Raw genomic sequence first — 21,604 nt, forward strand, 5'->3', positions numbered from 1 at the left:
ATCATGTAGGGGTCTCCGGCGGTGACTGGGCAAGAGGCGGGGTACAACCTGGACCGGGAGCCAGTCCATCACCGCAGTTCGGTTTATTTATATTATTTATGTCTGTTCAAAACTTTATCTTTAGTTAAAATGTTGCGTTATTTCCCATTTAAGTTGTTTTATTTCCAAGTACCTATTTTAATTCTTTCATTCCCACGTCAATTATTCACATTGGACACCTTTGCAACTCATTTGGGAAACTAATGCTGCATAAAATAAGGCTAGAAATGGAACAAAAGGACAAGCTAAAGCACGTTAACCAAGGATGAACTCTGATGCACAACCATGATAGGGAAAATTAAGACACACATTTAAAAGAGGATCAGCGAGCATTTTCTTTATCTGTATATTTATGCAAAAGCTGGAGAACAGATGTTGCATTGTTGATGTGGGATACACAATCATATTCTGATTGCACTGTACAAAAAACAAATTTTCCTGTTAGAAAAAGAGTAGCTGTTAACTTAACTAACAGTGGTGACATGTTTGCACTGATGTGCACATTTTGTTTTAGTTTAAACAGCCACTATATGTGGTATATTGATGAAACTGAAACGAAACAGGATTGCAATGTCCAGTTTGCTTGCATGCATTAAAATGCCTGTATATCCATTGCCCTGCGATTAAGACTGGCTGTAAGCCAATGGGGCATTGTGCGTCTTTCAGTGTTTTGTGGTCGGTGATGTCTTTGAAGGTGTTTAGCTTTCTGTGAACATCTCATGTAAAGTTGACCATCAAGCAGTTGGTGCTGATATTTTTCAGATTAGTTTACTGATGCCAGTAGTTTTTCCATACATATTTTCCCCCCTTTTCCATACGGAAAGGGGGGGGGGGGGTCATAACAAGGCATGCAGAGGCTCACTCAGCCTCACCCCAGAGAGCCAATGAGAGTCCAGGATGCGTGAGCCTCCTCTTGCCACTAAACACTAACATATGGGCCTCAAATTGTTCTAGAAACATCACGCTGTAACTCTAAACCTGCGCACAATCTGGCTTATTTTGCATCCGTCTGCCGATTAAATTAGGTTATCATTTATTAGCGCATCATCTGATAACAATGAATTTTGATGCAAGACAAAGTCATATGATTAAAGGCTGGAAAAAAAAAAAAAAAACATGGACCAAAGTGTTTAGGTTGATATTGTGTGTAATGCAGCGTTCACTATAAGCATCACGGTGAGGAGCATGGCTCTTGGAGTGAATGGAGACATGGTGAGGTTCACTCAGATCTCTGATGTGCTGATGTTTTCCCAGAGTAATCGTTGTATAAGAGCAAACGTAGCTCTCCCCTCCCCACCAATACCAGCTCCTCGTTGGTGGGAGTGGGTTCCGAAACGTCTCGCTCGGCTTTAAAATTCAGCCGATAGCTGCAGGTCTCACTCTGGCAGCCGGCTCAGGTCAACGCAGGCGACATGGTGAGTTATGGTGCAGGTCATTTGCTGCATGTCATGAGACGCTGACACTTACAAGATATCTGTCGGTTTATTCTTGTATTATCTGTATTTCTTTATGAATTAAATATACTTCTGTTGTTGTTTGTTTGTTTTTACCACAGACAACATACACAGACAAAGGTGAAAAGGTAAATAAACAGATAACTTCTCTTGTATTGAACAAAGTTATTTTTTTAGGCTAAAACCAGGTTTCGACTTGTTTTCTATCTTATGATGAGCTTTTATTGGATTTAGTCGTAGTGAATGTGTGCTATATGGGGATCTGAAGACGCGCCCCATTAGTAAACCATCTTCTCCCTCGTGTCTTTTAGCATGAGCAGGGCAGGTTCATCTGCTTCGATCATCTGACCTTCTGGGTTGGAAACGCGAAGCAGGTAAATTCACTCGTAAACGTTCATATTTGTGGTAATTACTAACCGCATGCGGAGGATGCGGTCCTGCTCGGTATCGGTATCAGTTCCTTTTCAGTGGCAAAACAAACACAGCTCCTTGATCACCACACCACCACATACTGATTTTTCCCCACCTGCAGGAGCTAGAGGAAAAACTGCGAGCGAAGCAGTCCCCAGAAGATGGAGCCATAACATACAACTTCAAGCTCTGCTTGCTTGCAGTCAAGCCAGATTTGAGGCATTGTGACATGAAGCATTGAATAAATGTTGTCTCCAACAGGCTGCCTCCTTTTACTGCAACAAGCTCGGGTTTGAGCCGCTGGCTTACCGAGGCCTGGAGACGGGCAGCCGGGATGTGGTGTCCCATGCAGTGAAACAGGGGAAGGTAGGGACCACGGAGGAGCATCACACCTCATCACTGAGAAAACTATAAGGTCACATCCATCAGGCATGCTGCAAAGTTAACTCAGTAACAAATGTTTGGTGTAGGACTGACAGTGGTCCTAGTGAGTATCCCTCACAGAATTTACTTATTTAGTTATTTATTTATTCATCTCAATGCAATCATCAACCTGTTCTCAGAAGTACTTGCTGGGATTATTAAGACCGGCAGCAGCTCTCTTAGGACAACTTTAACAGATTCTGTTTCTGCACAGAAGAGGTGAAGGTAATGGCAGATTATTAAGGGATGCCCTTCATGTTGCTCCTGTTTTCTCTGTGTTCCACAGATCGTTTACGTCTTCTCCTCTGCTCTCAATCCTGGTAACAAAGGTAAAGCACCGATCACAAACGAGAATCCCAGCAGGCTTTTAGGACAAATATTTCCCCATTTTAAACGTTACAAGGTTTTTATATATTGGTATATGCTGGCAAGATCAAGATTCCCTAGAAGCTGATAACTAAAGATGGTTTAATCTAGTTCTTCGGACTCCATTTGCATTTGATTATATTTAAAAACGTAATTGTCTGTTATTTTGACATAATTTTAATTTTAAAAAGCAATAACCACTTTATTAATAGCATAAATGTGAAAACCTAAGTAAGTATATCTGACTTTCAAATGAAAACCAACAAAAGTGACTGGTTAAAAATGTTACTCTGAACAACATCATTTATCAAACACGTGCAAAGTATAGATTAGCTAAAATATTAAATATACAGGGTTCTTACGCAATTTTCTTAACAAAACTCATTTATTTTCCAGACTCAGATTTATAGATATTTTTTCTGCAGGTTTCATAACATTCTGGACATTTGACAGCAGATATTAACCTTAAGAATCTCAGACTAGTTGACTCTTACAGTAGGTTAAAAAAAATCATGAAACAGCAATCTTAAGACTGACTTCTGATTTTCAGTTTGGGTCATTTGGGGACTTTTTCACATCTGGACTCATTTCAGACATATCCGCTTTAAGGGCCGGACGTGTCAAATAATAATGAGTATCATCGACTTAATGCAGATTTGCTAAAGCAAAGTTTGTAGAACCACAGATCCAGTTTTTCCTGAATTTAAAGTTTCTAAAGTCCAAAGAAATTTGTGAAATAAACTTTAACTTTTTAAATCAATGTGCATTTAGTCACTGGATCAAAAACTATACGACAAATCAAAGATAAAGCACATCATATGGATTATTGTAAAAACTGCAAATTAGGATTTATAAATTTTTTTACCGTTAGAAAGTGAACAAGCGAATAAGTGTGAAAAACATCAAACATTTGCCACTCAACTTTCTTTTTCCTCCCGTATATATTCATACCTGGAGAAGAATAAAATCAATTCATTGCATTTATAGTTTTGAAGATTGTGCAGGAATCGTGAATGTAAAGGCTGACCCTGTGTGGCTAATAAATGTCTCTCCTCAGAGATGGGGGACCATCTGGTAAAACACGGGGATGGGGTGAAAGACATTGCTTTTACGGTGGAGGATTGTGACTTCCTGGTTCAGGTAATGCTGCAGGTTTTATTGCCCAGATGTTTATTTCAGACCAAAAATCCATTTTAAGTTGAACCTAATCGTTTGTGACGATATCAAACACCTGAAACATACTGCTTTCACAGAAAGCCCGCGAGAAAGGAGCAATTATTGTCAAAGAGCCCCACACTCTGGAGGACAAGCACGGGACGGTGCGACTGGCCGTGCTTCAGACGGTACATTAGGGCCCTCTCACCTCAAACCCCAACATTTTAGTCATCATGATGGTTCCTGTCAGAAAACCAACGTTGTTTTTCGTGTTTTGTGCCGCAGTACGGTGACACCACGCATACGTTTGTGGAGAGGAAGGGCTACAGCGGCTTGTTTCTGCCTGGTTTCCACCCCCCTCTCTTCAGAGACCCCTTTCTAGCCAAACTGTGAGCCAGCATCTTGTTTTAAAACACAACACGCACATCCCTCAGTTAGAGCTAAGGGTTTTCTTTCCTTTTTTGTGGTGTTTGCAGACCAGTCGGAAAACTGGACTTCATCGACCACGTTGTGGGAAACCAACCGGATGATGAGATGGTTCCAATTGTAGAATGGTACTGATTGCTTCTGTCTTCATTTTTTTTTATAACAACTCGACTTAAAGCCATTCTCCTGGGCGATGGTCTGCAGAAATCCCCGTTACTGGATGTGGGACACTTACGTAACTCTCCTTTTCTGGCACAAGTCAGGGATCAGGGTGACTTAGCAGTTCTGAGAGGGGCTTCATTGGGTCTTCACATATGGAACTTGTTTTAGCCCCCATTATCCTGAAAAAAAAAAAGGACCCAAGAATGCTGAAATGAGGCAGCTCTCTAAATGAGCGAGCTCATTGGTTCGTCCAAGTTTTACAGGCCTTAGCGTGTTTTTTTTTGTTTTAGCAGAGCTGGAATGAGCCTGAAAGTTTGGATTTGCACCTCTTTGGATCTCAGTCGCTGGTTGGTTCCCGGTTCCTCAGGTACCAGAGGAACCTTCTCTTCCACCGCTTTTGGTCGGTGGACGACAAACAGCTCCAGACAGAATTCAGCGCCCTGCGCTCCATCGTGGTGGCGAACTACGAGGAGACCGTGAAGATGCCCATCAATGAGCCCGCCAAGGGGAAGAGAAAGTCTCAGATACAGGCAGGTGTACTGAAGTCTGGTCTGATTAAAAAAACAAAAAAAACAACAACCTGAAGACGTGAATTTCTGACAATAAAAAGTCGTTCCCTTACAGGAATACGTGGAGTACTACGGAGGTCCGGGAGTGCAGCACATCGCCATGAACACATCAGACATCATCACTGCAGTGAGACTCTGCAACTCTTGCAGTTGTCTATATTAGTCAGGTAAACTACAGAATAAGTCCAATGACTCGTCTTTTGGTAGATCCGTAACCTGAAGGAGCGAGGCGCGGAGTTCATGACGGTGCCGGACACTTACTACCACCAGCTGAGGGAGAATCTGAAACACTCGAAGGTCAAAATCGCCGAGAGCCTGGATGTCCTGCAGGTCCGGCCTACGCCAGAACACGACTGGACCCGCTCATTTTTAACAGATGAATTGTAGTATTTGACCCTGTTATTTACAGGAACTGAAGATCTTGGTGGACTACGACGACAAAGGCTATTTACTCCAGATCTTCACCAAGCCAGTTCAGGACCGTCCCACGGTTTTCCTGGAGGTCATTCAGAGACACAATCACCAGGTGAGGCTACCTCCAGACGACCCATCAGTTAAAACACAGTAGAGGATTCAAGATAGGAAACAGCTAATATCTTGTCCGTTTTACATTGTATTTCCAGGGATTTGGTGCAGGGAATTTCAAGTCTCTTTTTGAAGCTATCGAAGCAGACCAGCGCGCTCGAGGAAATCTGACCGTCCTGACACCAAACGGAGACACAGAGAACATGTGAAGCCTCCCGTTTCCTCTCTTCACAACTTGTATCCATCACTAATAGAACAAGCTGCTCAGGTTCTTATTGATTAACTGCTTCTAATTTCTGATAATAAATGCACATGAGAGCACTTAACTAATTCTCAGCATCTTTATTTCTGTTTTTTTCCTTACAATTGATTAGTTCCTTTAGATGTTATCATCAATTCTGATATCATAAAAAAAGTCTTACTTGGCAAATCTCCCATATTTGTCTTAACCTTAAAAAGTTAAAATCCTAATGTGGATTTTCTACTCTATAAAATATTTACAGGCTTGACTCAAGCCAAACACCATTAAAGCTCTCACAAATGAAAACATTGAAGTATCGTTTGGACTCGAAGGTTATCAGACATTTTAATGCCATGAGTCTATAAAAAATGTATATTTTGGGTCCATCCTGTTGAAAGAAATACTTTGATTGTGCTACTTGGTTCTTGGTGGCACTTTTTTTTTTTAAGTGATTTGCTGATGTATTTGACCAGATTTTAGATAATCGTTTCCAAACGTGCACAGAAAAAAACTGTTGGTCCAAATATTTTTTCCTTTGCCTTTCTGTCAAGTGAAAAAAAAAAGTTTCAAGTCTCGTTTCCTCTGTGCATAATGAAGCCGCCTGCAAAGTTTTAGCGACTGCACAGTTGGAAACAGCGGCTATGATGCAGAGAGAGAGCATGACAGGCCGCTGACCGTCAATCAGAGATCAGTTCAGGGATCCTCTGCAGCTGTCGGCTCCACACAGACAAGGGATCTTTGTTTCCTCGATGGGAAACTTGTAGTCGTAAGTGATTTCTTCATTGACGCTTATCGGCTGCCGTGAGTAAATCACTATCTTCTTCTGAGACTCCACTGTGATGATCTTTGCGTAACAGTTAGGCTGTAAGACAAAAACACAAGAAAAGAAATATTTAAATCCACATTACAATATAAAGGTATTAAATGCTGCTCGGTTGCTTTCACGATCAGACAGGACCAAGGTACTCCACGTCTCTACTCACACTGCAGCTATGGTTGATGAACCTGGCTAGGTTTCCACATTTAGTGGCATCAATGATGGCGTCCTGATCCACGCGAAATAAATAGCTGCTTCCGATGCCCTCCTCCTCGTACCTCTGCTCCCTCATGTCTGCAATGACCTGCAGGCACAGAACGTGTGTGATGTTTGTCACCACAGCTACAGACACACTGCTGGAAATTACCAGGAACAACTAGCGGGTCCCCGAGGAACTACGAGGGACAACATTCAGTGGAAATGGTTTGTCAGAAGCAGCAACTGTTTCATGAGCGGGGAGCTGAATCCATCTGATCGTTGTTCTGTTAGCTTACCTGTCTGATCAGCTGTCCCACATACTCAATCACCATCTCATCTGCTGCTATGGGCTCCAAGGCAAACAGGCCCCACTCGTGGATCAGACTCCGGCTGAAACGAATCCTCTTCTTTCGAAACTAACAGAAGGAGATATGAAAGGTTTTGAGAGCCACCCGTGTTTTCGGCAGCTTTTACTGCCGTTTATTACTGCTGTTTGCCAACATCTACATAACTTTCTGATGTAATTACTACGTAACAAACAGATTTTAGACACAAATGAAAAGGCTGTAAGGCCGCTTAGTGTTGGCCAGTCTAAACGGATAAATAGAGACCTTCTTTGATGTGGTGCAGGACGGCTCTGCCTCTCACAGCTTTTTATGGGGTAATAATGAAGCTATGCTGAGGATCCACGCTGGTAAAACGCACCAATGTGGAAACACTACACACTGTTTAGTCTAAGACAACCAGAGGTGGGTAGTAACTAGTTACATTTACTTAGTTACATTTACTTGAGTAACTTTTGGAACAAAATGTACTTTTAGGAGTAGTTTTACTGCACTGTACTTTACTTTTTCTTGAGTCACATTATTACTCAGGTATCGCTACTCTTACATGAGTACAATGTCAGGCTACTCTACCTACTGCAAGTAACTTCATGAATAAAGAACATTTGTTTTAACCAAAAATGCAGGGACAAAATCATAAAGTTTATATTAAAGTGAGACTTCCTATTTGTAGACAAGCTTTGTTGTTTTTATGTTATTTTCTAACTGCTGAGCTCATTGAGCCATTTGGAGGTCAAATGAACGTAAACAGCAGATATTGTCATTGGAAGTACTTTGCACTGTTCTAACATACGGTATATACATTAACAACTGTAAGTATTGCTTTCAACTTTAATGTTGAAAATATGACTTGGAAAAGTGTTTCTTTTGTCTTTGAAATGGCAGAACTTGCACATAACCTTATATTTTGGTCTTTCAGATTACATGTTATTTAAATATTAAATCATCAGCTGTTACGATCAGTTACTCAGTACTTTCTTACTGAATACTTTTTTACTCTTTAATAATTTCTTGGCTGAATACTTTTTATTTTTACCTGTTGGAGTAGTGCTACTCTTAGTTGAGTACAATTTTTGGCAACTCTACCCACCTCTGGAGATAACTATTACCTGCAAACATGAGTCAGCAGTGCACACCCTAACCCACTTTATTCTTGTTTTGTTCTAAAAAAACAAAACAAAATCTTTAACAGTAGGAATATTCCATTTGTCTTGATGGTTTTCATATTTTACGCTTGACTAATTAACAGGTGAAAATGCTCCACAAATATAGAATGAAAGACCCATTTTGGGTAGCACTTAGTTTTTATCACGGTACCTAATTATACTCCAATCTTTGCGTGTCTAAAAAAAAGTTTATTTACTCGAGGCTAGACGTGTCTCTGCATGTTAACAGACATGAAGGAAAGTTGTGTGTCTGATTCACTGCAGCTTCACACTTCACACATGAAGAAATAGCGTCTACAGAGCAAAGTCCCGGTGAGACGCCGTCTAATAGCAAAACAGAGCTTAAACGAGTCCATGTTGTTCAAGACGTTTATATTGAACAAATCTTTGCGTGTAAAATGTACTTCAGTCTCCTCCTAAAAGCGTATGATCTCATATGATCTCTTTCCATCAGTTAAAGAACCCTTCGTTCACCTTAAGCTGGTTGAACTTCACCAGGTCACTATCACAGCTGAAGGAGGACAGCAGGCGGCGCTGTTCGGACCTGAAGTCGGATCCAGATCTCAGTGCTGTGTGCTGATGGACCGGGAGGCATATGCCCTGTGAAGAAACACCGTGACATTTAATGAAATAAGGTCTACGTACAGAAAAACGCCTTTAGCCGTCGTCCTGTCACTACCTGAGCCGTTGTGGAGTGAAGGTCCGTGGATGGCTTTGCGTTGAGGAGATATTTGATCTTGTCCTTCCTGCTAATTTTGTAGAACCCTTCGCTGCGAGCAGAACCTGTCCTGTGGACTGGCTGCCACGGGTTTTCTTCACTGCTCTCTGTTGGGACCTTGGTCAGTAAACAGGAGTTAAGGAAGCGGAGCAAAGATCGGGACATAAGTCTGAGGGACACAGAGAGGCGCTAACAGCTTCAGATAATAATCCTGTGCAACACTATAACCGAATATATTTTAATCATTTTCACAACTTACTAGAACGTCTCTAAAAATAAATGCAGGGATTTAAACACAAGATATTTTTCATATACATACAGTTGAGAGGTGTTTAGACTCCTTGAACCTTTTGACATTTTGTTTCACTTTACATTTAATGTGTTGTATTTGAATTTCATGTAATAGATTAATGCACTAGAATGTGTGCTTCTGTACTTTTTTGTCTGTCTTGTTGTGTCTCTGCTCTGTCTTCTCTAACCCCCAGTCGGTCGAGGCAGATGACCGTTCATACTGAGCCTTTTTCTGCTGGAGGGTTTTCCTTCTCGTTAATGGGGAGTTTTCCTCTCCACTGTCGCCTCATGCTTGCTCAGTATGAGGGATTGCTGCAAAGCCATGGCTCTACGCTTCTTCAGGAGCGAATGCTGCTTGTCGGAACTTTGATGCGATCAACTGGTTCCCTTATATAGGAAATTTTTGACCAATCTGTATAATATGATTGATTTGACTTTGTAAAGTGCCTCGAGATGACATGTTTCATGAATTGGCGCTATATAAATAAAATTTAATTGAATTTAATTGAATTTAATTGAATGCATATTAGCGAACAATTGGAAAGAAAAGTCATCCTAGATCAATTGATTTTTTTTTTTTAGAAAAAACAAAACAAGAGTAAATATCCATCCCTCAGTGTCAATGCATTGTGCCATCAGCATCATAGTCTCATATGTAAAACTCCAGCCGACACAATACAAAACAATGGACAGTGTGCAACATTACTATCACTGCCACTGCTCTGATTTAATCAATAAGATTCCTCTGTTACGTGCAATGTAATCAGCTGTGAATCTAATCTTGTTGTACATTGTATCATGGCAATAAATGGCATTTTGATTTGATTAAACCAGCTTTTGCTGCTGCAGCAGCTGAAAGTCTGTAGATCTAATGGGGGTCCTGTCAACACCTTCTCCATTCTGAGCTCCTCCACAGTTTGTTGGCTATTTTCTAATACGGCGGTTTGTGAAAGGAAATTGATGGCACTGACATTTGTTAATGGGTATCAGAGTTCAGACCGGACGATAATTCAATAGCAATCTATATCGATTCCTAGACGTGTGGTGCAATAGACAAAAAAGGTAAATAAAAAGTTAAATAGAACAGTTTTCCTTCAGTTTCCATTCCAGCCTATCATGTAGGTTAATAATACGGTCATTCCATCCTCCCAGCCAATCACAAGGACAGACCCAGGAACGCTCCCGTCGCCAAGCTCCGCCCCCTTCAAAGAGTTCAGAGAGCACAAGTTCTTTTTTTTTCTTTTTCTTAAAACTTGGAAATAATTGAAGTTTTGGGAAAAACTTGGTTGAATAAAGGGTTGAGTTTGAATTCAGTGTTTGTGTTTTCTTTATCTAAGAATACGTCGCTAAGCAACACCATAAAATAGTCAGGGCTGCACTTAGAATATATATTTGGAATTATATATAATTTTGATAATTATCGATATTGATCAATATGATTTGTATTTGATCTATGTGCCTCTTCTCTATATCATCCAGCCTTAATCAGAGTAAAGATTTTGATTCTGATTGTGAAACCAAGCTTCTTTTTTGGTTCTACTTTAAATCGCAGACTACTGTCGGTTACTTCATCACATGAAACCTCAACATGCTGGTGAAGATTCTCAGTCATCCAGGCCATGGTTATTCCAAAAAAAGTAAAAAAACAAAGCAACTGGACTTGTTTTCCGTAGACACCTCGTTACAGAGGAGTGGACCAGTTTCGGTTCAATCTGCTGGCTTAATGACTTTAACGACCACCCATTACTAAGGGGTGGACCTGTTTCTGTAGAATTTGCATGTTATCTAAGCCATTACAAGGCCTTTGTTTGGCAAGGGTATAAAGCTTGTTACTCCACATTACTCCAGACTTTTTGAATTGAGAAAGCTTCCTGGAGAGGAAGTTAAACTAAACTATGACACATGCAATAAGCACTTCTCTCATTTAATGTATTTAAATAAAGAAATTTAAACCCATTTTCTTCAATAAACATGAATTAGCACCATTAATCTCTCTAATGATCCAGCAGCGGAGGGAATAAAAAGGATATGGGGATGAGGTATCCACAAAGTCTCCCTGAGCCACCCGGCACTGCTGTCCTGCTCTTGCAGCCTTTCGTAGGTTCCCTGCAGATATCTGGCATCTTCTTCATCCAAACCCTCCTTCAAGATGTCATGGAGGATATTGTACTCCTCACACTGCGAACGCCTCCTCAGGAGGTGACGCTGAAAGGAGCGCGGCCAGTTGATCCCGTTTAACAGTCTTTGACGGGGGAGGGCCCTCTTTCTGTGCCTCAGCCTCCGCCACAGTTTTCGCCTCGATGAGGGTTTGTCCTCGTCGTAAAGCCCGGGCATATTCTCCAGTCCCTGCAAGGGTTTCATCCTCACGCCTGAACTTAGGCTTGCATTGCCTCCGTCCGCAGAGTCAAACGAAGATTCAGAAAGGCTGCATGGCGAGGGCATTGGGAGGGGAGAAACACTTAGAAGGCTGTCGTGTAACAGAGGTAGGCAAGGGGACGTCGGCGTTTTCCTCCTGTGGACTACGTCTCTTCGAGGTAAGAAGATGTCTCTGCCTGGGGTTTTTGGGGGTGTGATATATGGATTGCTCGACAGTGGCAGAACGTCCGGGGGGCTGCAGAGAGGTGAAAACATTGGGCTTCCTTCAAAAGTCGCAGTCATTGTGCCATTTGTTGCTACGCCGGAGCTGTAGAGGGTCCACCCACCGCTCTCCTCCCTCCCAGGAGTTTTAGGTTTCTCCTCGTACGGTGGGCAGGAGGCAGGTGGGAAATCAGGGGTAGCTAGAAGGACGTCACAACTTGCCGGGGAGAGGGACGTGATTTCGTCGGCTTCATCCGAGTCTAGATTTATCAGTGCAACAACGATCCCCTTGCCTGGTGTGGGTGGCCTCTCCACCTCCTCCAGAGCTGGAGATGCTGGTTTGCTTTTCACCAGATTGTCAGCGTCGCTGTCCACCAAGCTGCCAGTGGGAGTGAGGGGCCTCAGGTTGTCCACGTTCTCCAAGGGCTCTGCCCTCCATTCAGAGCCTCTCGTTTCGACACCAAGGCCTAGCTCCACTGGTCATTAAGACAGGAAAGAAAAACTGAGTTATGTATGTATTTATTTCTAAAATTCTCTGGGAACACAAACATGAAAATTGTACACTGCAAAAAGGGAACTAAAAGTAACTGAAATTTTCTTGAAATCAGTGAATTTTTCCTTGATTAAAGCAGGTAAATAAGACTATTTGCCGATGGAATAAGATTTTTGCACATAAAATAAGAACACTTCATCTCCATCATCTTATTTTAAGTGCAGGATATCTAATTATCTTATTTTAGGGGTAAAAATACTCATTCCATTGGCAAATAATCTTATTTAGCTCCTCAAATCAAGAAAAAGTACACTAATTTCAAGAAATTTTTACTTACTTTTAGTTCCCTTTTTGCAGCGTAGTTCAATGAATTAAGATTTGGAAAATTACTACATTACAGCAGACTTGTCCTGACGAGAAATACTGCTACTACTACTATGAAAACACAATGAAAGATCACCTTCTAGTCCTACTGGGGAAATGAGGTCTAGGTCTGGAGGTCCACAGCGGTGGAGCTCCACCATGGAGTCCACATCACTGATCTCTTGGAGGCAGGCTGCGAAGTTCTCCTCTGCTTCCAGGTCTAGATCCAGCTGAGCTCCGGGCGTCAGAGGAGCAGTGGGGCTCACACTGAGCTCGAGCTCCACTGAGTCTTCGTCAGAAGATATAACAATGCACTCTTCCCTCCTGTCGTCCACGTCCTCCTCCTCCTCTTCCTCCTCTTCTTCCTCCTCCGTGTCCTCGTGCCGAGAACTGAGGTCGGACGACGAGTCGTCAAAGCGCTCTGAGGGGAACGAGCCGGAAGAATCCGACGAGTAATCACTTTCTCCTGAGGCGCTGCTCTCTGGTAATCTCTCTGCTGTTGATAAAGAAGAAACGATATTTATTGACGAGTATGTGATGAATCAGATATTGTGATGGAGCTGAATGAGCCTCGAACATACCAGTTTCAAGGCACTGTTCCTCTGTGTTAGTCTGACAGACAACAGCTGCTTCTTCAAGCCGTTCTTGTGCCGATGTCTCTTCTTCACATCGCTGATCAAGGTCCTCTCCATCATCTCTGTCAGACTAATTAAAGCATCTCCTTTATGCCTCAGTTTCATTAAAAGCAAACACCACAGTTTATGATACTAATATTACTCGTTACAGATGCGCAGATTAAAGTTTTTGTTAATCAGCGGATTTAGTCTCTTTGATTTTCCTATAAGAGGTGTGATATAAGACGATCTGCGGAACGGTGTCCTTGCTGTGACAGTTCATGGACTATTTATATTACTAACAGGCACAACATCACACAACGTTTCTAAAAGAGGAGATTAACCTCTAACTGGTAGCAATAATGCATGGTGCCTTCACTGATCAGAAAAAAGACTGTATATTTGGGATTCCGACTAGCCAGTCCTAGCTTACTGCTGATCAGGCTCAAAATAAGCTGACTCCTGTCATCAATTTGTCAGCACATCTCCCAGTTATGAAAACGTTTCCACGTTACTATAATAACTTTACAAGCATTTACCCCATTCTGAGGATCATCAGGAACTGTCTTAACATCCGCTACTTGGTCCAGCATCTGGTGGTGATCATTATGTGCTTCGTCCTCTTCTTTCCGCTCATCATCACTGTCCAGCTCTAAGGGTCTAGCGTGCCTGCGCTTGGCTCTCTCAGCAGCGCATTTCTCCAGCTCATCCTCCTGCTGCGACTTCAACGCTGAACGGAAGATGGTTTGGAGATAAGAGGACATCTGCAGTCTGGCAACAGCGTACTAAAAATGCTAAAACACCAAACCAAAGCTTACCGCCACTCTCATGGGCAGAACTTGACTGATTGTCTCCTGATCGCTTTCGTTTCACCTGTGTGAAAAGTGCGTTTCAGTGTTAATAACTCGTTCGCTGTGCAGCGGGATACCTGGGTGTGTAACACCAGAGGAAGGTTTTACCCTGAATGATGGCAGAGGAGGTTTTTTGCCCTTCTGGCCGATGTGGCTGAGGAGATTCGCGACTGTTCTTCTCTCCTCAACACCCGGAGCTCCGCCTTTCACGGGGGAAGCTTGGACCTTGAACGAGTAGAGCATCGACTACACGTTGCAAACGTGCATTTGCGTGAAACACACACAAAAACAAAAAAAATCTACCAAAATTATTTCACGAGAGCTTTAAACCAAAAGAGAACATCAACAAACAAACCTTTTTCTTCTCCTGACAGTGCCACCAGTCCTCGAACGCCTTAAAGGCCACTCCTTCAATCGTTCTTCGGGTGATGTCTTTCCTGATGATGGATTTCAGCTCCTCCACCAGGATTTCTAAAACCTTTTCCACTGTGATCTTATAGCGATTTTCCTGTGCAGGAGTGTAGTCTGGGGGCGGCACAAAGGGATTAAAAGAGGGGAAAGGCGGGGCGAGCCAGGGGGGTCCAGGGAATGGGAAAGGTGCACTTCCGTGCCTCGGAGGTTGCCCTCGAACTGAGGGTCCCGTGGACTTTACAGGTGCGGGGTAAATGGGCAGAGGAGGCGGAACGGGTAGTGGGCCAGGGAACGGTGGAGGTGGTGCCAGAAAGGCTGGTGGGGGAGGAATGGAAGGAGGAGGTAGAATAGGCGGAGGTGGGATGGGGATGCCCCGAGGCGGTATCCAGCCTGGGGGTGGGATAGGGATTGTGCCGTTGGGTAGGCGAGGAGGGACAGGCGGCATGGGTGGAGGGAAGGGGGGGATAGGGAAAGGGGCTTGTGGAGGAAGTGGACATCTGACTGTCACTGGAGGAGGAGCTATGGGGAGGCTGGGTCGAATGGGATTAGTGAGAGGAGAGTCAGATGGAGCAATGGGGAGTGAGGATGTGTCTTTTACTGGTGGCAGGGATCCAGACTGGTCTGCATGTGGGTGCTCTGCATCCTTGTCGACAGCATAATGCTCCTGAGTGACGCAGACAGAAATAATAGGGGACGTAAATACTCTAAATGCCCAATGAAATAGCTTCATTTTAGTATCAGTGCCTGGCAAAAGCTTTCATCTGCCTTGAACTTTGTTCAAGAGTTTCAAAGTATTTTATTCTGTTACGTTGAGTTGTTGCAGTAGACCAACGTGGCGTAACATAGTGGAAAAGTGGAAGACTAATAAAATACGGTTTACATTTTTTAGTTGAAAATGTAAGAGGTGTAAATTAGTGCTCAGCCCTCTTTACTCAGATACCCCTAAAAAGTCTAAGAAGAAATAGAACAAGACAGAACAAATAGTGTCCTGCTGGGTGTGAGTTGATCTGAATATAATCCAGCTGTTTGTTCTGCTAAATGCTCAGTTCTTTTTTTTAAAAAAAAAAGAACATTATGGAACAAACCACATCATGGAGAACAAGGAGACCACCTGGAATAATCTGACAGGACAACTATTGGCCATGCACACCATAAAGCTGCTCTTTGTGGAGGAAAGTCAGGAAGAAAGCCATTGTTGAAAGAGCCCTGAGAAGTCCTTTCTGCACTTTGTCGTAAGGCTAATCACATTCACCATGTCTGACATATCGCATCTTAGTGTGCAGATAGCCTGACTAATTAACCGCTATCAAATCAAACTGTCATAAGGACACAACATGTGGAGGAAGTTGCAAAGGTCAGTTGTCACTAAAAGTTAACTAATTACCTTACATTGCAAAATAACTAAATAAATAAGCATCTGGTCAGAGTTCTGGCATGTTCTCCCTGTGCATGCGTGGGTTCTCTCCGGGTACTCCAGCTTCCTCCCATAGTGCAAAAACATGACTGTTGGTAATCGTTCTACCTGAAATTCCAAAAACAGTTAAAAAACAAAACAGCTGGACTTTTTTCCGAAGTTTGAAGATGTTTCCCTTCCCATCCAGAAAGCTTTCTCAATTCAAAATGTCTGGAGTAGTGTAGTAGTGCTTTCTCATTTGAATTGAATTTCTCTTGAATTGAATTTCTCATTTGAATTGAGAAAGCTTTCTGGATGGGAAACGAAACGTCTTCAAACTTCGGAAAAAGGTCCAGCTGTTTTGTTTTTTAACTGTTTTTGGAACAATCATGACCTGGATGACTGAGAATCTTCACCAGCATTCTCACTGAAACGCCCTTAGCTATGAGTGTGCGCTTGTTGTGGTTGTTTGGGATGTGTCTCTATGTTGTCCTGTGATAGACTGGCAACCTGTTCAGGGTGTACCCCGCCTCTCCCCCAATGACTGCTGGAGACAGGCACCATTTTGTGTCGGCCTATCGCATAAATCCCAATAAAACACGTTGACTTGTGGAGTAAAGACGAACCAATCGGCTCTTTTTGGCTCATCCAGATTTCCACTTTGCTTTGAGGTCTAAACATCTGACATTTGTGATTTTGACAGATTCAGATTTTTTATTCTATAAACTATAAGATACAAATAAAATAAAAAAAGTTCAGCGGTTTTCTCGACAGAGGATGTAGATTTAGATCCAGCAGAAAATAAAGGAATTACAAGATTAGCCCCATTCATCCATCAAAGCATATTAAACAAAGGAAAACTGCCTCAAACGATTTTGTTTAATGTGCGATCATGCGCTTCTTTGGGTTGGTCTATACATAAAACCCCAATCAAATATTTTATAGTTTGGGGACGTGAAATGCCAAAATGTGAAGAAGCTCAAAGAGTATAAAAACTTTGGCAAGGCACTGCATTTGGAAACGAGAGTAAAACAAATTACCTTTGAGGATGAAATCCATGGAGGCATGTCCATGTCTCTGCTTTCTGAGGGTTCTAACTCAGAAAGGGTGGGAGACTGGGAGTTTGCTTTGAGAAACCAAACAGCTCGATTAGTTTCATCCTCTTCGTTTTCAACGAGCAACGACGGAGGGGGTTTCCTTGCGGCGCTGCCGGGGCGCTGGTGGCTGCTGTCGAAGGATTCGCCGGGTGATGGCGAGCACAAAGGGGAACCATCGGAGAAAGGACACTTAGGGGGACAACCAGGCGAGGAAGGGCTGTCGGGAGAGTGTCCGTCAGCCTCTGGGGGTTTTTCATCAAAATATAAAGTGTCAGAAATCTGATTGTGTATCAGCAAACTTTCAATGCGGGAGTCCAAACTCTCCCCCTCCGGCTGCCACTCCTTGTGTGGGAAGATTGCCGTAGTTTGGCTGTCAGCTGAGAAACGATCGCTCTGGATGCTGACAGGGTAACATTTGGGAGGTGAGGTCACAGAGGAAGAGGTACCCGAGGGTTCGGACTCCTGAAAGGGGGATGAAGGACAAGAGGGGGGCTCCTTGTGGGCTGAGCGCTTGTGACTCTGAACTGAACGGTTATCGGCCTGCCTCTGACCCCAGGGGGGGTTCGAAGGGTGCGGCTGGCCATTCTTCAAAATCAGACTGACATTTGAAGCCGGGTGAGATGCCCTGTGATGCCTCGCAGGTTTGGGATGACAGAGCGCTCGTCTCAAATGTTTGTGAAGACTGTGGCTGGAAGGCTCCCCCTGGAGGACCGGAGTCGCCTGAAGGCTGGAGTAGCAGGAGTCCTGGGAGAGAGGAGTCGCAGAAAGGCAGGGGGTCCGGGGGGTTCCCTGAGACTGCGGCGTCAGGCCAAAGCTGCAAGGAGTGTCCTGATAAAGGCTGGAGTAGGCTGTGTCCAGGGAGAGGGGGGTGGCAATACTGGCAGGGCTGGAGGCCGATCCTGACTGACGGGTGTCTGGGCTGGTCTACATGACAGGGATAGACGAGGAAGACGATGAGAAACCCAAAACAAATGTTTAGCACCTGATGTCTGAAATGTACAGTGGGGGGAAGTAGTATCTACATTGATTGTGCAAGTTCTCCTACTTAGAAAGATGAGAGGTCTGACATTTTCATCATCGGTACACTACGAGAGACCAAATGAGGAGGGAAAAAAATCCAGGAAATCCCATTGTAGGATTTTTAAAGAACTTATATGTAAACTATGGTGGAAAATGAGGATTTGGTCACCCACAAACAAGCAAGCTGTCTGGCCCTCACAGACCTGTAACTTAGCTCTTCTGTCCTCCACTTGTTACCTGCATTAATGGCATCTGCTAAAAATCGTTTTCTGTATAAAAACACACCTGTCCACAGCCTCAAACAGTCAGACTCCAAACTCAACCGTGGCCAAGACCAAAGAGCTGTCGAAGGATACCAGGAAGAACCTGAACCAGACTGGGAAAAGTGAATCTACAAGAGGCAGCAGGTTGGTGGGAATAAATAAAAAATAAAAATACAACACCATTAATAATCTCCCCCAATCTGGGGCCCCACGCAAGATGTCATCCTGTGGGGTCAAAAGGATCAAGAGAACAGTGAGCAAACATCCCAGAGCTACATGGCAGGACCTGATGGATGACCTGCAGAGAGCTGGGACCAAAGTAACAAAGGCTACCATCAGTAACACAAAATGCTGAGAGGGACTCAAATCATGCAGTGCTAGGCTTTTTGACACAAACTCAACTCGTCATGTTTGGAGGAAGAAGGATGCTGAGTTGCATCCCAAGAACACCAAACCTACTGTGAAGCATGGGGGTGGAAACATCATGCTGTGGGGCTGTTTTTCTGCAAAGACAGGACGACCGATCCATGGAAAGGGAAGAATGAAGGGGGCCTTGAGATTTTAAGCTAAAACCTCCTTCCATCAGTGAGATCATTGATTTTTGTTTCTCATAGTTGAAGTGTACCGATGATGACAATGGCAGACCTCTCGTCTTTCTGAGTAGGAGAACTTACACAATCAGTGGCTGACTGAATACTTTTTTTTTTTTTTGCCCTACTGTAGATATCAGTGTTCAAATCATCACAAGCAGCTTTCTTGTTTACCACCAGGGTGTCGACTAAGCTCTGAAGAGCGCGCTCGCTGCTTCCCACAGGTAACGTCCAGGGAGTATACAGGCCGTTAAACAGCAGCTGCAGGTATCGCTTCCTTTTCTCGCCTGAGGACATGAAGTTACAGTCAGCGAATCAAAGACAAACACATCTATATAAATGCACAAGAAAAAAGAAAAATCCACTTTTACCTTTAGGATCAATTTCCACGTGTATAATATTTCCCATCACGGACGTCTGATGAAGGTGCAGCACAGCGTTCTTGGCAGCTCTCACCGTGTCGAAGACGACCTTGGCAACTCCCAGATGCTTCTTGCTCTTCGGGTTGTAAAATATCTCCACCTCTTCAGCTTTACCATATTTGTGGCACATGGTTGTGAGAAACGTTTCCCTCACGTTATCATTTAATCTGCAAAACGTCACTTCCTTGGGAGGAACAGGCCCAACGAACCACTCATCAATCTGGAAGGACACACAACAACCCTTTATTTATATATGTGTGTGTGTTTCTCAAACCCCTGTAGGCCTGCAGGTAAATCTCAAACATTATCTAGAAAAGGTTTTGTTTATATCAGAAATTCACTTTAAAAGATGAACGCATGGTACAGGATATGGATTATTTACAGAGTGAAGTAATTCAAGCGCTTGTTTCTATTAATTTTGGCAATTAATCTGTAAACTATGATCGTCACAATGTACAGAAATAAATGCTGGAAACGTGTCCCTCTTTTGAATAACTCAATTTACGTTTGACTGTTTGAAACGAATTAAATGAAATAAATAAGCTCTTGATGATACTTTAACTGACTGGATTAATGCCTACATGTTTGACAGTGACGATGAAAAGTACCTTAAACTTAGGAACCGATAGATCAGTCTTGTTGTGTTTACTCCACAGGCGGCAGACTCTGGGATCTCTGACTGTGTCCACAGGAAAAAGACCTAAATCCTCAACCTGCCAAAGAAAGCCTCTTGTTATTATGGCGGAATATAAAACGAAAGTTTTTAAATCAGAGATGTAAACGTTTAGGCAAGAGATGTAAGCAATAATAAGTCCTTATCACTCACAGGTATGTTAAAATATCGTCCATCAAAGCGGCAGACTTTGTATAGTCCGTTGGTCAATGCAGGGTCGATGATCAGCTTGCAACTTTTCCAGTGCTGAGGAGGAGTCTCTGTCTCTGTCTCTGGGTTTGCGCTTTCCATCACATTAGTCAGAACCTGGAAGAACGTCAAAAACCAAGGCCATATGGCGTCATTTCGGAACCACGGTCAGCGCTGCTGTAAGCTAGCAGAAAACGAGTCCTCCCACGGAGGTTAACACGCCCCGACAGGTGATGGAGAGCATCACCTGTGCGCACTTATCTGAAAGATAACGGGCTGTAAAACCAAAACGTGCCCAAACGCGCAAAGCCGTGTCGGACGAAGCGCTTCTGAACTCGCTTACCTGGACCCGAGTTTTGTCTTTTGAACGGGCAGCATTGTTGCAAAGCTGTTCGGATTTGTCGGTGTGTTTTTTTTTTTTTACCGGCCGTCGCTCCGGTGGGATCAAGGATTCATCCGCCAGGAGGCAGAGACGAGCGTAACCTTGATCCTTTGGCTGGGCGGAAGAACACCAAGGAGTGGAGCGACCTGGAAAGTGCAGGTGGGGAAAACGTTTCTCTTTCCACCATTAAAAACCTTTTTTCAGCTTCTTACTTGACTTAATAAAATATATTTCAACATTATAATACAATATTTAATTCATATATCGGCATACATGGTAATTATAGTGTAATATGACAATTATTGTAGTGTAAAATGTAACAGGCAGCAAAAACAACGTGCAGTCATAGCCCGTAGTTTATTTCACTGTCCATAGACCTTCATTTAATTATTAGCTTTTGGTGAGATCTATGTTTTATTTGCCCTCTTGTTCTCTTTTGAGATCTCTGTCTCATGTTGCACAGTCAAAAAGAAATGGTCGGTGCAGGCTGCTGAGTTCAACATTCACTTTGACCGAGAACTGATCAGAGTCAACACACAGACATTTTTTTTTTTTAGTTTTACATTGACTATGGACATTGTATTATCCAAACTCAGCTGTATCAAGTCTTGGTATACATCATGAGACTGTTACCTTTCTGAAAGGATTTCTTTTAACCCAAATGTTACTTTGGTTACATTGAGGCTCTTTTCTTCAGACTAGTCCCTTTAACCCATTTCCAGGTTCGAACACCTGACCTAGTTGAACTGAGTTGTGGTGGGTGTTTGTTGTTTTTGTTGCAAAAAGGGGGTCATCGCGATCAAGAAATTCTGTTAATTGAATCTCAACAAAGTAAAATAAATTTAAAATAAATCTTAAAACATTTAATAAAATTAATTCTTAGCAAACCCCCACCCCACCAAAAAGAAACGCTAGATTACGGGAAAGGTTAATAATATTGTTGTGAGGCATGCTCATGGCT

At 43.0% G+C, this 21,604-nt stretch overlaps 2 protein-coding genes across 2 annotated transcripts; one reads left to right on the forward strand and one right to left on the reverse strand.

Moving 5' to 3' along the window:
* The first annotated feature begins 1,353 nt into the window (after positions 1-1,353).
* On the forward strand, positions 1,354-5,856 carry hpdb (4-hydroxyphenylpyruvate dioxygenase b). The gene is made up of 14 exons (XM_021318390.2): positions 1,354-1,454; positions 1,595-1,621; positions 1,805-1,867; positions 2,166-2,270; positions 2,614-2,656; positions 3,751-3,833; positions 3,947-4,036; positions 4,134-4,237; positions 4,325-4,402; positions 4,804-4,966; positions 5,061-5,132; positions 5,213-5,335; positions 5,415-5,531; positions 5,629-5,856. Exons 1-14 carry the CDS (start codon positions 1,452-1,454, stop codon positions 5,737-5,739), a joined length of 1,182 nt encoding a protein of 393 aa, XP_021174065.1. The 5' UTR covers positions 1,354-1,451; the 3' UTR covers positions 5,740-5,856.
* A 1-nt stretch (position 5,857) lies between these two features.
* On the reverse strand, positions 5,858-20,905 carry LOC105928773 (histone-lysine N-methyltransferase SETD1B-A). Its single transcript, XM_036144538.1, has 18 exons — positions 20,605-20,905; positions 20,226-20,378; positions 20,008-20,112; positions 19,349-19,619; positions 19,152-19,264; positions 17,048-18,028; positions 14,559-15,278; positions 14,312-14,428; positions 14,177-14,225; positions 13,892-14,082; positions 13,320-13,443; positions 12,806-13,234; positions 11,336-12,328; positions 8,976-9,139; positions 8,771-8,896; positions 7,083-7,202; positions 6,755-6,892; positions 5,858-6,633 (listed from the first exon to the last, which is right to left on the reverse strand). The coding sequence occupies exons 2-18, from the start codon at positions 20,361-20,363 to the stop codon at positions 6,460-6,462; spliced, it is 4,953 nt and encodes a 1,650-aa protein (XP_036000431.1). The 5' UTR covers positions 20,364-20,378; positions 20,605-20,905; the 3' UTR covers positions 5,858-6,459.
* Between the last annotated feature and the right edge of the window lie 699 nt (positions 20,906-21,604).

This window comes from Fundulus heteroclitus, chromosome 12 (genome assembly GCF_011125445.2).
Source record: "Fundulus heteroclitus isolate FHET01 chromosome 12, MU-UCD_Fhet_4.1, whole genome shotgun sequence".
In the NCBI taxonomy this organism is placed as follows: Eukaryota; Metazoa; Chordata; class Actinopteri; order Cyprinodontiformes; family Fundulidae; genus Fundulus; species Fundulus heteroclitus.

What these genes read in the sequence shown, in the direction of transcription:
- LOC105928773 (XM_036144538.1), bottom strand. Translation starts at nt 20,363, where the DNA reads ATGGAAAGCGCAAACCCAGAGACAGAGACAGAGACTCCTCCTCAGCAC. An exon ending in CGTGGAAATTGATCCTAAAG is followed by an intron (nt 19,265 to 19,348) that starts GTAAAAGTGGAT and finishes TCATGTCCTCAG; the next exon opens with GCGAGAAAAGGAAGCGATAC. An exon ending in GTCAAGTTCTGCCCATGAGA is followed by an intron (nt 14,083 to 14,176) that starts GTGGCGGTAAGC and finishes TCTTCCGTTCAG; the next exon opens with CGTTGAAGTCGCAGCAGGAG.
- hpdb (XM_021318390.2), top strand. An exon ending in ATGCAGTGAAACAGGGGAAG is followed by an intron (nt 2,271 to 2,613) that starts GTAGGGACCACG and finishes TGTGTTCCACAG; the next exon opens with ATCGTTTACGTCTTCTCCTC. An exon ending in TTCAGAGACACAATCACCAG is followed by an intron (nt 5,532 to 5,628) that starts GTGAGGCTACCT and finishes TTGTATTTCCAG; the next exon opens with GGATTTGGTGCAGGGAATTT.